The sequence below is a fragment of the Chinchilla lanigera genome, unplaced genomic scaffold (genome assembly GCF_000276665.1).
Source record: "Chinchilla lanigera isolate Chin_1 unplaced genomic scaffold, ChiLan1.0 scaffold00063, whole genome shotgun sequence".
Classification (NCBI taxonomy): domain Eukaryota; kingdom Metazoa; phylum Chordata; class Mammalia; order Rodentia; family Chinchillidae; genus Chinchilla; species Chinchilla lanigera.
The window spans coordinates 11,398,596-11,416,102 of record NW_004955464.1 but is presented as its reverse complement, the minus strand read 5'-3'; the positions used below and the strand labels follow the sequence as shown (position 1 = coordinate 11,416,102).

General features: G+C 41.2%; 1 protein-coding gene across 4 annotated transcripts in view; it reads left to right on the top strand.

The window, feature by feature from the left end:
• The first annotated feature begins 669 nt into the window (after positions 1-669).
• Positions 670-17,507, top strand: part of LOC102010235 (cytochrome P450 4X1) — a 42,217-nt gene continuing 25,379 nt past the window's right edge. For all 4 annotated transcript variants that reach the window (XR_001236710.1, XM_013521752.1, XM_013521750.1 and 1 more), the window contains exons 1-3: positions 670-1,284; positions 13,878-14,019; positions 15,121-15,165. Coding sequence is in view for 3 of the 4 variants with exons in the window: in XM_013521752.1 (XP_013377206.1) it covers positions 1,108-1,284; positions 13,878-14,019; positions 15,121-15,165 (364 nt within the window). In the remaining variant the exon portion in view is untranslated. The remainder of the gene's footprint in view (positions 1,285-13,877; positions 14,020-15,120; positions 15,166-17,507) is intronic.

Here is a 17,507-nt window from a genome sequence, read left to right as displayed (position 1 = left end):
GTAATCATTGTGCACCACAAACATGTACTAATAAAAATAAACAAGTCAAAATAAAAATCAAATGAAATTTTTTAAAAAGAGACTATGTTTAAAAACATGTGAGATCTGCCTGGCAAGCGCGAGGTCCTGAGTTCGATTCTCCATACAAAAAAAACCATGTGAGAACACAAGACATTTCTCTAACACCCTGAGTAAATAAGGACAGCTAATATCTGGCGGCTGGTAAAAGCACTTTAGACTGATTATTCCTTTATTTTCTTATTGTGTAACAAACCACATTCTGCAGAGAGCTGCCATATTTACTACATTTTCCTATGAGCTGTGCTTTTGATTTTTTCTCATATCCAACGTGGACTTCACGGGCAGAATCTGGTTAGTCACACGGGGCCCTATGTTCAGTTTAATGCTCTGCTGTTGTCATCTTAAAATTAACAATTTGTGATCCCACATTTTTATCTTACACTGGGATCCATAAATTATGCGTCGAACCCTAATTGTGTCTGGATGGGGGAAACATTAGTGCCTGTGCTACCGCGTATCTCTTCCCAATTCGGCGGGGCCAGCGCGCACAGGGGAACAGTTGAAAGAACCCCGCGGTGAGTGTCTCCACACGCTGGGTTTGTGGGTGAGAAGCAACTGTAACACGTTTCCCAGCGCGCTCCTGGGCAGGCCACACCGCATACCTGTGAAACTGTCAGTGGTCCCCTCCGCCACACTCTGGCTTCTGATAGGATTCCAGAGCCGGAAAGATGGTCTTTTTGGCATAGTTGTTCATTATTTATTTGAGGCAAAAAAGAAAAACGATTATTCCAACCTAAGCATCCTTTGGAATCTAAATTCAGGTCTTCTGAGATTGAAAAGTGTCACACAATGTATGCCAGCTCAACAGGGTAGCAGTCTGACTAGAGCCTGGCCTGCGTCCGCGGGGAGCCGGTGGAGGCGGGGAGGCGCCCTCGCTGCGCTCCCGGGCCGGCGCTGCCCCTCCCTACGCCTTCCTCGGGCGGGAGAAGCCAGGGCCTGGGAGGCCGTGGGGGGCTGGGGACCCGCACTCCGGCTGCGCGGTCAGAGCCCCAGGGAGTAGCTGGAGCTCTGGGCGAGCGCAGAGCCATGGAGCCGTCCTGGCTGGAGACGCGCAGCGCGCGGCCGCTGTACCTGGCGTTTGTGTTCGGCCTGGCCCTGGGGCTGCTGCAGGTCATCAAGCTCTACCTGCGGAGGCAGCGGCTGCTGCGGGATCTGCGCCCCTTCCCCGCGCCCCCGACCCACTGGTTCCACGGGCACCAGAAGGTAGAGGACAGGGAGGGGCGAGGGAGGGTGCTGCGGGGGAAGCCACGCGGCGAGCGGGCCGCTGCTTCCTTCCTTCCCCGCCCTGATCCTGCGGGGCCTCTCAGCCCGGGTCTCTGGCTCCCTGTGCATCTTTGCCCTGGAGACCGCGCGCAGGGAGAGGCCAGTGGAGAGAAGGCCGTGGGGGGCTGGGAGGGAGCCATTTGGGGAGACCGCATACTGAAAAGAAATCGAGGTGTAACTCAGATCTGTCTCTAGTTGCTTCGCCCACCTCTTCCATTTATGCACTGCGTTTTATTGTTTAAAAGACCGTTATGGATCCTAAATAATACTTACTAACTGCAAAAATGTGCAAAACTGGACACAATAGTGGGCTCTCTTAGTCCATTTTAAGCAGAGAAAATTAACTTGCTTTTTCAGATTCTTTCGAGGCAGGGCGCACTCCCCGCCCCCCGCCCGCTCCACGCCTTCCCAGTCCCCACACCCACACCCCGGCTCACCCTTTCAAGAAAGATGAGGTGATTGAAATTCATCAAGAATGGGGAGACAGTCACTTTTTGGCTTCTCCTGTTCTCTAAATCCACTTCCAGCCCTCACTTTTTTCTTTCTGTCTTCATTCTAACAATTTCCAGGAGCAGCTGCCTGGTAGGTACTAGAATTACAAAGAAAAGATGGATTCCTACCCTCAAGGGGCCCACGGCAGGTGCAGTGTTAGGCCACGAGGAGAAAATGAAAATAAGGTAGGGAGTGCCTCGTTAAAGCCAGTTTTAGAAGATTCCTAAGGGAGGAAAGAACCTTCGTGAAGGGCTGTGGGGAATATTAAAGGATGGGTGGACCAGAGAGGGTGTTCTCAGCACAGCTCTGGCAGGAACTATATTGCATTTATTAATTTAATAGTTTCACGCGTCCATGTATGAACTTATGACAGGCAATACTTGTTCTTCAAGTGTCTCAATATAGTTATATGGCACTTTTAGTTAGATAGAAGAATTGGTATTTATTATTTGATTTTGTAAACGTTATTTACTGCATGGTCCCCATTGATTTCGCCCCTTTACAGAGTTCTCTCTCCCACAGTGTTGTTATCCATTTCCCATATGCTTCGTTTTTCAATATCTATCACTGTTTTGCTCATCAAGTGACTTTAATAGATCTATCACATATCTCAATAGTATTCCTAAACATTCAAACGTATCAAACAATCAGTCAGTCCACACACTGCTCTGGAGACGTTTCTCCCAAAGGCCTCTCTTCCTGTTCAGTCTGCCTAGGCCTGGCAGGCAGATATTGTTCTGGGACTTTCCTTTGCTAAAGTCCTCTGTCACATAGCCTGTCTCAGGAATACTGTTTCTTCTTTTGTTTCCTATTTATTTCATCATTTTATAAGTAGATTCTTGAGAACTTGTAGAAGAATGTCAGGTAAAGTTTTTGAACTCTTGAGTGGCTGTAAATGCCTTTTTTCATATTTCAAATGAATGGAATTTAGTTTGGCTGGGTATAAAATTCTTTAGAAATTGTTTGCTCTCAGAATTTTGAAGACATTGTTTTATTGTCTCTAGCTTTCAGGATGGCTGTTGAAAATTCTGATACCTTTCTTAATTTTTTTGTTTTCAGTTTTTTGCTTTTGTTTGTTTGATTGGTTGGTTTTTTGGGAACAGGGTCTCACTATGCAGTGCAGGCTGGCCTTGAACTTACTGTGTAGCCCAGGCTGGCCTTGCACTCACAGGGATTCTCCTGCCTCAACCTCCTGAGTGCTAGGATTACAGGTGTACACCACTGTGTCTGGTTGTTTTTGTTCTATTTTTTAAAATTGTATATATTTAAGGTATACAGCATGATGTTTTGATGTACTTATCTCAATGTATATAAACATAGTAAGGTAATTATTACAGTAAAGCAAATTAACATACCCATCTCATATAGTTACTTCTCCCCCACCCACAACTTTCTCTTATAAGAGTGACTAAAATGCATTATTTTTTTGTGTCTGGCTTCTTTCACTTAGCTTAATGTTCTCCAGGTTCATCCAGGTTGTGGCAAATGGTAGAATTTCCTTCTTTCTTAAGGGTGAGTAAGTAGTATTCTGTTATGTAGGTGTACCACATTTTCCTTACCCATTTATCTGATGATGGACACGGGGGCTGGTTCCACATCTGGGCTACTGTAAGAAAAGTTTCAATAAACAAGGAGTTCATTTGCTTGGGGGTTGTACCCAGGAAAGGGATTTGGGGTCATACAGTAGTTCTATTTTTTTTTTTTTTTGAGATACTTTCATACTGTTTTCCAGAATACCTGCGCTAGCTTATAACCCCACCAAGAGAGTACAGGGTTTAATTTCTCCACACCTAGTCTACATTTATTTCACTTTTTTGATAAAAATTTGTTGTAACAGGTAAGGAATGGTATTTTATTGTGAGTTTTTTAAACTTGCATTTACCTGTGGATTAATGATGTTGAGCACCTTTTCATATACCCATCGTATCTATGCTGTTTTTGGAGAAATGTCTGTGTAGGTCCTGCTTTAATCAGGTCATTTGTTGTTTTGTATTGAATTGTAGGAGTTCCTTAAATGATTAGCTATTTAAGCTTTATCAGATATGGTTTACCAATATTTGCCCCCAATCCACAGGGGGAACTTTTTAGTTTGGTGTAATTCTACTTGTTTATTTTTTGTTTTATTTCTTGTGCTTTTTGTGTCCTATATGATTTAATTCTGAATCCTCTTTATCAGTCCCATCTCTGTGTGCTTGGTCTTTATAATGCGGCTTTTTTGCGCCTTCTCTCTGGGCACATTAAGATCTTCACTTTGTCCATGGCATTCTGAAATTAAATTATGAATAGCCTAGATGTGGCACTTTTTTCAATGATTGTTCCTGACATTTGATGGGCAGTCTTTGCAATCTAGAAATTTCTGATAAATGTTTATGTTTAATTTTTGTCTTAGTTTAGATTTTCCCAAGGAAATAAAGACTCTGAGACAATGATTCAGATCATGCAGTTTATTTTGGAGGTGATACCACGAAACTTGGTAGTGAACTAAACAGGTGAGACAGGCCGGGAGGGCAGCTGATGGAGAGTTGTTCGCTAGCAGGTTATTACTACCGGTAAGCGGAATTTATTCCCAACGAGAGACTCTGAGCCTCAGAGTTATCCTGCCTGAAAAGTAAGGGTAATTTTATGCCAGTTCTTGTCGGCCTCTGTGCCACTTTTGAGGTTGGCAAATGCCCAGCACTATGAACTAGCACTGTGCACCCAATAAAGCAGACTCTAGTAACCAGGAGAAGCCCTCGCATTAGTAAATGTGAGTGCTGGCTATGGGGTATGCTGAAATGGATGAGGGGTTAGGGATAGTCTACTAACAGCAAATATCATAATTTCTTTCTCCTTCCCCTCCCCCTCTCAATTTCTCTCTTCTTTCTCTCCTATTTGGTTGGATACTAGACCCCTACACTGAGCTTTTAATCTATATTTCTTGATTTTATCTTCTTACAATTTCTATTGAAAACATTTTAAAAATCTGGCTATCGTAATTTAATTCCCTAGAATTCTGTCTTATTCTCTATTTGTTTTTCTATCAATTACCTTTTGATGAATAAAAACACCACACTAAAACTTAGTGACTTAAGAGGAGTCGCTCATAATTTTATAACAGTGTAGTTTGAGCTGGGTGAGGCTGTGAGGTTTTGTTGTTTGGGGCTACATTCTGCTGATTCTGGACTCATGCATTTGCAGTTAGCCAAAGTCAGGTAGTTAGTTAAGGCTGGCTGTCAGTTTTGAATGCCTTCATTCTCTTATACCTGCTATATTATCTTTCAGCTGGCTAGCTGGCAAACTTTGCTCACATGATACCAGGGTACGTGTGCGAGCATGTGTTTGTGTGTTTGTGTTGTAGGTATGTATGTGTGTGTCTGTGGTTGTGGGAACTGAACCCAGGATTTGGTACTAAACTACATCCTCAACCTTTCTTCTTTCAAAAACAGGATCTCACTATGTTTTCCAGGCTGGTCTTGAACTTGAAATCATCCTGCCTCAGCCCCTTAGTAGCTGGGATCAGACACAAGCTTGTACAGCCACATCCAGCTGCCATTGCGTTTTAAGTCTCTGAGCCTTTATTGCAATTAACCTTAGCTGTGTCAACTTGATTGAATTAGGAAACACCCAGGGGATTAATAAGACACAATTTGGGGTATGTCCAAGTGGGTCATGGAGGTGTGACTTTTTTATAGAGAAAAAAATAAAAACAATGATACAGAGTTTCAAAACAGGATCATAGGAAATTAACAATGGTTAATATATTGCATATTGTTATAATTCTTTTTAATTCTCCTTTATCAACCTCCAGTGTGGCCCCCCAAAACTCTTTTCAAGTCCCTGAATATTTTTTCAAGTTTTTTCTTTGTGTTAGTTATCTCCTGCTGCATATCAAATTAACCCTAAACTTAATAACCAACTATTTTATAAATGCAAGTTTTTAAATAACTTTATAAACATGTTTAAAAGAGGGAATCTCACCTCATCACATTCTTTAAGTGTAAATGATTTTTTAGAGGTGAAATCATTCGCTGGGGTTTTTTTTTGGTACAATAAGAAAATAGTTGGAAATTGAATTAAGGCAGGCTTTGACTGTCTTGGATGTCAGCATAACATTCCATAGGTGGGGGTTAGTTTTATATCATGCAACACAAAGCATACTAAATGGCAATTTGGAGTCGCAGTCATGCATTTAAATGTCGTGGATATTTTAAATGACATCTATTCCCATATTTTTAGTAGAATTATTTTCTAAAGAAAACTAGTTGCAGGGCCAGGGATATAGCTCAGCGGCACAGTGCCTGCCTGGCAAGTGCAGGGTCCTGAGTTTGATTCCTGGTACCAAATAAAAAGAAAACTATTTCCTGATCATTGTCTTGCCAGGATCATGTACATTCTATAACATCTTTGGTTATGGCAGTCCAGTTTGCCTAATTTTGTTAGTGTGCTATGAAAGATTGAAAATTTGAGTATGTAGTGTATATAGTATGAAACTGTGAATCAGTGGAACTTAAATAACACTTCATTAGCATTCATTGATACTGGTACTTAATCCTTTCATGGAAAATTTTCAGTACACATGTTAAGAACTGTGTACATGTAATCCCAGCCCACAGGAAGCTAAGGCAGGGGGATTGCTGTGAGTTCAAGGCCAGCCTGGGCTACAAAGTGTGTTCAAGGCCATCCTGAACAGTGTAGCAAAATTCTGTCTCAAAAAAGAAAAAAGAAAAAAAGAATTGTGTACAAAGTAAAATTTCTGTGCTGATCCTCAACACAACCAATAAAATCTCAAATATGGGGGGAAATTGCTATTGTCTGCTACATCCTTACCAATACTTGTTGCAGCCATCCTGGTAGATGTGAAGTAGTATCTCATTATAGGAATGGTTTGCATTTCCCTGGTGACTAGTGATATTGAACATCCTTTCATGTTCTTCTTTTTGCCATTTGGATTTCTGTCTTGGAAAATAGCCTATTCAGATCATTTGACAGTTTTTCATTGTGTTATGTCCCTTTATCACTGATTTTTCAAGGGGGTTTTAAAAAATGTATTCTAGGTACAAGTCTCCTGTCTGATATATGATTTGCAAACGTACTTTTCCATGCTGTGAGGTGTATTTTCATTTTCTTGTTAGTATCCTGTACAGAACAAAAGTTTTTAATTTTAACGAAAGCCCATTTAGCTATTTTTTGGATGTCATGTCTTGGACACTGTTATGGTTTGTATCTACATGTCCCCCCAAAGTCTCATGAAGTCATGGGGTGGGCTTCTAGAGTTTATGATTGATTCATGGTCCAATACTGGGATTATGAGTGTGAGTGTGAGAGCTACACCCACCCTGGGGCAGGTAGTTTGCATACAGCCTAAGGGAGGGAAAGAGGTTTGCTCCCTGCCACTCCTCCATTTTGCTCTTGCTGCTTTTGCTGTTTTTTGCCACCATGAACTGTTGCCCTGTGCCATGTACCACTCTGCCTCAGAGCCAGCCAAGTATGGACTGAAACCTCCACAAACTGTGAGCTAAATAAACCTTTCTGTCCTTTATTCTGGGTGTCAGGTATTTTGTCTCAGCAACAACAGAAAAGTAACCAAGACAGACACCAGTGCCAAAGTGAAGGTCAGCGTAATCTTACATAAGATAAATCAGACACACAAGCTTAAATATTACATGATTTCTCTTATATGAGAATTGTAGTTTAGAAAGGCCTCTATCAGAGTCTTTCAGATTAAAGGTTATTGACAGATCAAGCTATCAACACTATCAACCTTAAACATTTACCTAGTTCATGTTTCTTTTGGCAAATCATATTTTAAGAAATCAGCTGATCAAATAATATACCTATGAAGCCATAGGTGCATGCTGGGAAACAGAAGGCAGCATGGGAGGAACAGGAGCCATGGGCATCTGGGCAACTTCTTGTAACTTACTTGTACCGTCTAGACCTGCTCTGACTCAATCACGTATATGTCATTTCCATTTAATGATGGACTGCTGTTGTGCAATCCAACTTTATGACTTGATGGATCAGCTACTACCCAGCTCATGATAAGCAACTCAGGTTGCATGGTAAGCTGGTGTCTCATAGTCAAGTGTTCAATTTCCGCCAAGGCCCGGTAGCAAGCCTAAAGCTGTTTTTCAAAGAGAAAGTAGTTGTCTGCAGATGATAGCAGAGCTTTGCTCCAAAATCCTAAAGGTCTTCAATGGAATTCATCTATAGGGACCTGCCAGAGGGTCCAGACAACATCTCTACCTGCCACTAACACTTCCAGTACCATTGGATCTGCTGGATCATATGACCCCAGTGGCAGAGCAGCATGCACAGCAGCTGGGATGTGTTGCAGACTCTTTTCTTGTTCTGGTCACCATTCAAAACTAGCAACTGTCTGAGTCACTCCATAAATAGGGCAGAGTAAAACACCTAAGTGAGGAATGTGTTGCCTTCAAAATCTAAATAGGCTCACTATGCATTGTGCCTCTTTTTTCCTTGCAAAGGTAGCCAGATGAAACATTGTATCTTTTACCTTAGGTGTGATATCTCTGCGGGACTCCTAGAAATTTCACTGAGATAGAAGGACTTTTGATTTTGGTTGGATTTATTTCTCACCTGCTGGCTCTCAAATGCTTTATTAACAAATCCAGAGTAGTTGCTACCTCTTGCTTCTTGGCCTAATCAGCATAACATTGATGCAATGGACCAGTGTAATAATTTGTGGGAAAGAAAGACAATCAAGTTTGGAGAGTTAATACAACCCTGTTGTAGAATAATAAAAATATATTGCTGGGCTTGTCAGCTGAAAGCCAATTTTTTCTGATGGGCCTTATGGATAGGTAAGGAGAAGGCATTTGCAAAATCAATAGCTGCATACCAAATACCAGGAGATATGTTCATCTACTCAAACAAGGACACCATATCTGGTACAGCAGCTGCAGTTGGAGTCACCACTTGATTCAGTTTATGATAGTCTATCATCATTCTCCAAGACTCATCCACATTCTATACAGGCCAAATGAGAGAATTAAATGGAGATGTGATGGAAATAATGATGTATACACCCTTCAAGTCTTTGACAGTGGCACTGATCTTGCCAATCCCTCCAGGGATGAGATACTGTTTTTGGTTTCCTTTTTCTTACCAGGGCGAAAGCAACTCCAATAGCTTCCATTTGGCCTTTCCAACATAAGAGCTTTCACACTATAGATTAAGGAACCAACGTGAGGATACAAAGTATATCTATCCCAATTATGCATTCTGGAACAAGGGAAATAACTACAGTTGAATTTGAGGACCCAGTGGGCCCACTGTGAGTTGGACCTTTGTGAAAACTCCATTGATCACCTGACCTCCACAGTGGTTGGGGAAATGTCTTCCTCTGGCAAAACAATCTTATTAGAGTTTAGGAACTCGACATCCTCAGGCTCCTCAGGATCCTCCCAAACATCTCCTTCCCAGTTTATGGGGTCCTATTCTTTTCTGATCAGTGCCCTCACCTTTGTGTCAGATACCCTTTAAGATTGAGCATTAAACTTATGCTGTATTTCAGCCAGTTGAATTACTAAGGCCTGTGTTTGGGTTTCTATAATCTCAGTCCTACAGCTAAAGGAGAAGAGATTCTTTTGTGGCACACTCAGAAAATTCTAAATGTTTTATTTGTGTGTGGAACTGGAAATTTGAATCTTTGAGCTCTTTATTTTCTTATGGATGTTGTGGACTCATTTTTTTCCTTCTAGTTTGTCTAGAAATGCTAAGAGTAACCAGCCAGCATCATTATATTTCCCACCCTGCCAAAATATTCAAAAGTTTCATATACGGAGTCACTACATTCCTTATATTTCACAAGTGGTTTACTGGGATAATCAAATGGATCTACTACATTCCTCATAGTATTAGAAGGAGAAACTAAGGTATCTTTAATTTCATCAAATTAGAGAGGCAACTCTAGGAATCCCCTAAAGCCATTAAAGAATTTCATTTTTACAGTTCTGTTTCTCTAGAGCCACCCTACTTCTTATTTTAAGGATAAAAGGAGGGAAACATTAACAGACATACAACATTTTACAACATATCACAAGCACAATACAGACAATACAGAGTTACAAACAAAGTGGTAGGGAATTAACAATGGTGGTTGTATTACATATTGATATCTTGATATCTTCAAAGTGGCTTCTCATGAAAACAGATATAGACATGCAATACTGGTCAACCAAAGACTCATTGACAGTTTCTTTCAGCATAGAAACAGCAGATAGAAGAACAACCATGTTATCTATCCTGTATATACATACATACAAAATTTCTCCTTCTTTCCCTTCTCTTTTCCCACATCCCAGAAGCCCTTTACTCTTCGGTGAGCCACCCTACTTCTGGGGTCAAAATCTGTATCAGTCAGTGCTTACAAGAGAAACAGACTTAATGCAACATATACAAATATATAAGAATTTACAAGATTGGCTTACAGCGGCCACCCACAGAGTCAGGTATGGAAGAGTGCAAAAGGGCTGTCTGCATGCTGGAGATCTAAAGGATTCAGTCAAAGGCCTGGAGTTCACTGTAGTGTCCCATGGAAGTCTGTATCCGGAGGCCAAAGGGTCTGTGCTGGAAGCCAGGAGATGATGTCCGAGATGAAGGTGAAGACTGGAGCTCCTCCAAGAAACAGAAGCAAGCCTTCTTTCTTTCCCTTCTAAACCATTTAGGCTGCAAGCCCATTGGTTGCTGTCACTCATGCCCAGTAAATCCCAGAAAATCTTCAGTAAATCCCCTCAGATAAGCCCAGAACTACGCTGCTCCAATTTAGTTGGGCATTTCTTATTCAAACTGACACAGTTAGGTGACTATCACAGTGATCTTTTCCAACAGAGTGCCCTGGGGTGCTCTTCTCAAAGCAAAGCCTTTCACTTTTGCAATTTCAGGGATGCAAAAGGTGAGACCTTGCTGGTTCCTCACATTCCCTTGAGGCATGTTCTGTCTTGTTCCAAAGTACTTGATTTTCTTTTCATTCTAATCTTTTCAGCAACCAAGCTCTCCTCTGTTGCATCTATGTGAGCCCCAAGTTTACCAGAACTCCCTCCTGGCCAAACTCAAAATTTTTTAACCATTCCTCTGGACCTTTTGCTCTTGAATCACAATGGAGAGCTGGATAAAAGTCCCCAACAGTACCCAAGCCACAGCCTGAATGTTTGGCTGCTTTGAAATTTCCTCAGCCAGATTAGTCTGCTGCACTTGATCTCAATCTCCTGCAAAAATTTAGGATGTGAGCAAAATGTAGACAAATTTTCTTCCAAAGTATGAAACACATGGCCTGGAGTCCAGCTGCTAGTGGAGTCCTTCTTCCCAACTGAAACTTCCTGAGCCTGATCTTTGCCTTCTGCTTTTCCATCAGCATTCTATTCTGGTCTTCTGAGCTCTGACAGACTCTCCCATCGAGCTTAATTTACAGCATTCTAGGGCTGATTTTTACTCAGCATCACCAAACCTTTCTAAATTCCTCCCATGAACCAATTCCACATGATCGGGTGGTGTCACAGTGATGACCCTACTTCTGGTACCAAAATCTGTCTTAGTTACATTCTCATTGCTGAGACATAATACCCAACAGCCATGACTTAAAGGAGGAAAGGTTTACTTTGGCTCATAATTTGTAGAAGTTTCAGTCCATAGTCAGCTGGCTCCAAGGCAGGGCAGCATAGCAGAGGGGCATGGCAGAAGAAAAGCAGTTCATGGCATGGTTACAGAAGCAGAAATAGATCAAGGGAGGAGGGAGGGAGATAGACCCTTCCAAGCCACACCCCTAGTGACCCACCTCCTCCAACCAAGCTTTACTTCCTGACATCATATGCAGCTATAAACTCATCAGTAAACTAATCCACTCATCAATATCACACCCCCATGATCCAGTCATCTCCCAGAAGCCCCACCTATAAGCTCATGGGGCTTTCGGGTGGCACCTAGATATAACCCTTAACATCTAGCATTGCTTATTATTTTAGCACATATCACTCCTTGAAACTGTATTACTCTTGTGTTGGTTTATCATCAACCTCCCCTCTAAAATATAAAATCTATGAGAGTGGTGTCTTTGTTCACCGCTGTAGACCCAGTGCTTGGTACTTTTCCTGGTGCACAGTAGATGGTCAGTAAATACTTTGTTAAATGCACAAATACAGTTATGTGTCACTTAACAACTGAGATATATTCTGAGACTTCTGTCATTAGGCAATATAATATTATGCAAACATCTTAGAGTGTATTTATGCAAACTAAGATACCTATAATATCACTAAGTGATATAATTTATGTCATCACTGTTGTCTATGCAGTCCACTGTTGAATGCAACATCACTGTGTAGTATATGCCTTATATATTAGGTACTAAATAAATTCATTCATGCAAAGATCTTTTGACTACATAGAATAGGCCAGGTTTTTAATATTTATTCAATAGATCAATTGCTCTCATCCAGCATAGTTCGTGTATACAGATTTTTTTTGTATTTGTGCATGTGCGTGTATATACTTGGATGTAATGCAGGAAGTGTCTGTCCAATTGTCATAAAGCACTTGGACTTCAGAGTTAAATCTAAGCTTAAATCCTTACTACTGGTTTCCAGGTATTCAACCATGGACAGATTTTTTAACTTAGTCTCTAAAGCTCAGTTTTCTTCTGCAAAATGGGGATTTTAATTATGTATCATACCTGTTTTCAAACATACTTAGAATCTGCTATGGGGATGAAGAAATGTAAATTAAATATATTACAAGACCTACAATAGCTTTCTAATTTTTGTCTGGACAGAAGTGACTAAAAGTATACCTCAATGCCTTCATGTGGCAGGGGGTGTCTATGACAACTTTTGATCTAAATAAATAATTCTCCTATTAGGTTATACTTTCCATAAAGGCAAAGATCTTGATTTTTCTGTATTTCTCTGTATCTCTGTAAACACTTGTTTATTGTTTATGAATAAATGCTCACATTGTTAGACACAATTATTTTGGATAACAATGGGCATTTTGTTACTGGCTCAATTATGAGAATATCAGCAAAAACAAAATAGATGGCATCAATTTAAGAGCTAGGTTTTAAGAGTCTCAACCTTTAGGTGGCCTTAAACTATCCAGAGACTACATTCGAGTGACTAACTGATAATGCAGGAGATTGGAAGCCAGAGTTTATCACCTCTGAACATCAGAACAAACAGTCACAGAGCACATGCCAGGCTTAAGGCTGGGGCAGTCTTGCAGATGAGGCGCCCCACAGTCAAGCTCAAATGCACCGTACATAGGTACACCCAAGTACACGCATGCAGCTGCCTCCCACTTAACACAAGAAACACATACAAATTAATCTTGTTTTCAGTGATTTATAGGGACTATTTAAGTGAGCTCTCAGTAATCTTCTGATAAAAGCAGAAAGTTCTTCACCAATGGTGATAGTATTTGCACTGTGCTTTATAAATGCTGGAAGCTGACAGATCCGTATAAGTTTGCTTCAGACTTCACATACTTGTATAAATAAACCTTCTACTGCTGTAGAGAGAAGTAATTGACTTTGTTTGTAGGTGGAGTTAGCAGGGTTTTTAGAACAAAGTGTTTACTACGAAGTCATGAAAAAGAATCACTGATGGCTATCAGAACAAAAGAGAAAAGGGATGGTAGGCTGGGTGGTGGCCCTGCTCTACTTTCTAACAGCTTCTTGTACAGGAAAGAAATCTGCAGTCTCCAGACTCCACCCCTTTCCTAGGTGTGTGATGCTGACAACTGAGGCAGAGTGTAAGACTCAGCTCACTTCACCCTCCTTTGGGAAAACAGATCACGATATATGTCATTTGACAGTAGCTTGGCGGGGGTTACAGCATAAATTTTGGTTGAATAAATAAATATGCTACAGTTGTTTAGGACATTATCCCCCAAGCTTATAAATCCTTGAGAAAGTATGTTCACCCACTTCCAGAAAAGGGGACAGAGGCCTCTGTTACATGATCTTGTGCAGGCCCTGAACTCAGCTTGTTTGTAAGACAAGTCCAGATTGGCTGGTTCTCTAACTTCTTTTGCTTTTATCACTGCAGCTTCTTCAGGAAGATAAAATGGAGAAGCTTGAGGAGATTGTCGAAAAATATCCTTGTGCCTTTCCTTGCTGGGTTGGACCCTTTCAGGCATTTTTCTTTATCTATGACCCAGACTATGCACAGACGTTTCTGAACAGAACAGGTAAGAAAAGGGACAAATCCTGGGGACCTATCCCTCCTAGGAGTGAGTCTCACATGACCCACAGGGAGCATCTGAAGCTAAGATTAGTACTGGGTTGAAGAGATCTGGGAGTGAGAGAGGAGGCAGATCCCCTCCCCCAGTGAAGGGCATTCCCATGTCCTCCCCAGCTCCCTGTCTACCTCCACTTCCAGGGCCCTTTGATGCCTAGCTGGCTTTCCCAGACTGGCCAGGGGCTTATTTTGTCTCTCGGTTTTATGATTTTATGCTAGCCACTGTCCACCTTACCTTATCTTGAACATAGTCTCTAGGGAAAATCAAAAGTAGCTCTGCCTCTGCTGGCTCAATATGTAGCACTGGATGCTCAAACACTCTTTCTCCAGTCCAGCCTCTTGACTGTGACCCAAAATGTGTTTTCCTTTTGTGCATGTTTCTCAACTATGTTCCTTTTGGGGCATGAGTCATCCACCTCCCCATGAAATCCTTTTGCAAGACAGACACAATCTTATAGAACAAAACTGAAATGGCCAATTTCTGCTGTCAATTTTGTTTTTTTAAAAAGTGTCTTGTATTCTCATCTCTGTTGTGCTTCACATCCCTCATCCTTAATAAATCTAAGAATAGGCCTTTCTTGGAAGGTCTTCATGTTTCCAATCCCTATTCTGATTTCTCTCAAGTTCACCTGGTAAGGACAAGAGCTGTTAGCATCACAAGAACCAAGAGGTATTTGTACTTCACTTTTTGATGTCTGCCAGCACTGCTTTATAGTCAGTTTACCTTCCAAAAAGGATATACATTGTCCAGACTCCTGGTCTAGAAATGTGGTGACCCTCAGACAATCATTTTTCTGTTACAGGAAGTATAAATAAGGGAGAAATATGGGTGTTAGTAGATATCTCCCTCTTGGAGCTTGCTATTCTTTGGTACTAAACCAAGACTTATGGTACTCCCTGGCCTCCAAGCACTGCAGGAAGTACCCAAGGGCTTCCTTTTGCTTGCTATTTGTGGTGAGTGCTGGGAAATGAAAAAACATTTCCCTGACTTTAACTGGTAATGAGTGCTTTTGCTAATACTGTCTTTTGTTTCCCCTGCTTGACTTTGCAGACCCCAAGTCCCAGTATCCGTACAAGTTCATGACCCCATGTCTAGGTATGTATGTGTCAGTGAGATGTGCAATGCACTCAGACTCCAAGTCCCCTTCCCATAGAAGAACATTCAAAAGAGATTCAAAATCTATCCTTTTTTATGCCAGAATAGCACTCCATTATATTTTCTCTACCTAAAAGCAGTTGATGGATATATAGACTGTTTCCAAGATTTAGCTATTATGAGTTGTGCTACTATTCATTTGGGGAAGATAGATTAACCCTGAGATCATAATGTTAAGTGAAATAAATCAGACTCACAAGCTTAAATATTGCATAACTTTTCTTATATGAGAAACCTAAAATATAAATTAATTTAAAAATAAAACAAACCCAGAAGGCTGCTGCCATTGCAGTCTGTGTCTCTGCCCTCCATGTGCCCCTGACACACAGGAGACTGTCTCAAGGGACCCACAAACCCGCTAACACCAGGGTTTGTGAGGGGTACCCCCATGCGTGCCCAGTGACACATGAAACCCCAGAGTAGGTGGTCCACCAAACTGCTGAAGCCACTATTCATGTCTGGGTTCCAGGGTTCGCATCTGCTTGGGAATGCGGAAACAGGCAGTCTGTGACCACTGTCAGCACAGCCCACCTCTGGCTCCTGTGCTTGCAGTGGAAGGTCTGCAGGCACAGAATCAGGCAGTCCATGAATTGCAGAACCTGCAGTCCATGTCTGGGCTCTACCTTCATCCTGAACTCCCTGGAGTCACAGGACCAAGTGGTCTGTGATCACACCACCAGTGCAGACCACTTCTGGTTCATACTCGTGCCCTGAGCTGATAGTGGTCACTAGATCAGATTGTTAAGTGAAATAAATCAGACTCACAAGCTTAAATATTGCATAACTTTTCTTATATGAGAAACCTAAAATATAAATTAATTTAAAAATAAGGACATCATGATTGGTGTCTAAGACCTGGGAGAACTAGGTAAATTCACCATCTGCTGGGAGAACTGGGACTAAGCAACACACCCCAGTGGCCACTGAAGGGCAACTTTGACCACCAGGAAAATTAGGGAGGTTAGTGACCTTTGCTGAGCTGACAGGGAGGAAAAGGACTGAACGCTTTACTGCCAACATCAAACATGACAAGACAAAGGACTAAAACACAATCTCAGAACTCCACCCCCTCTCAGAACAAGTCCAGGAGATATCAACATAGGAGAACTTGGTAAACACACTCCTGAAATTGCTCAAATGATTGCAATGGAAGTGAAGAAACAACTCCATCAGGCCAGAGAAGAGATCAGATCAGAAATAATTTCTCAGGCAAAAAATGAAATGACAATAATAATGAAAGAACTGATCAGCACATCTAAAGAAGAAACATATAAAAAAATAGATGAACATAGGCAATGGATGGAAATATTAAATGAAAAATGTAGAAATGAATTAGAATGCATGAAGCAGATTCAAAGAGATATCCAGGAAATCAAAGCTTCCACTGAAAGCTGCAAAAACCATCTGAATGAAGCTGAAGATAGAATTTCAGATTTTGAAGACAGTATGGCAGCTAGCAATCATGAAAGAAAGGATCACTTAAAATCAACAAGGAACCAGGAAAAATCAATTCAACAGCTGCAAGACGAGGCAAAGAGGAATAATGTATGACTAATAGGAGTCAATGAAACAGCAGGAGGCAACACAAAGGGTATGAAAAGAATATTTACAGAAATAATAGCAGAAAATTTCCCAGCCATGGAAACAGAACCTGACATACAGTTAAATGAGGCATATAGAACTCCAACTAACTATAACCAAAATAAAACTACACCCAGACATAATAGTCAAGATCCCAGATCTCCAGCAAAAGAAGAGAATATTAAAAACTGCTAGAGAAAAGAAACAGATTACCTGTAAAGGAAAGCCCAACAGAATCACAGCAGACTTCTCAACACAAACCATCCAATCGAGAAGAGCTTTGAATGAAGTCTTACAGGTCCTGAGACAAAACAGCTTCCAGCCAAGACTGATGTACCCTGCCAAACTTTCCTTCAAATTCAATGGAGAAATGAAATTTCCATGACAAAGAACAACTGAAGAACTTTATAAGTGCCAAACCATTGTTGCAATAAGTACTAAAAGATATTCTAGACAAAGAAAAACACGACCACAATTTCAAGAACAACAATAGAAAGGAACTGTCAAGAAGAATAAGCAATTAAACAGGTACAAAAAGTAGGAAACCAACAGCAAGTAAATAACATGACAACGATAAGTCAACACACTGGTTATACCCATAAATGAAAATGGCCTCAATTCACCAGTCAAAAGAAACAAACTGGCAGAGTGGATTAAGAAACAAAATCCAGGGGGCTGGGGATTTAGCTTAGCAGCACAGC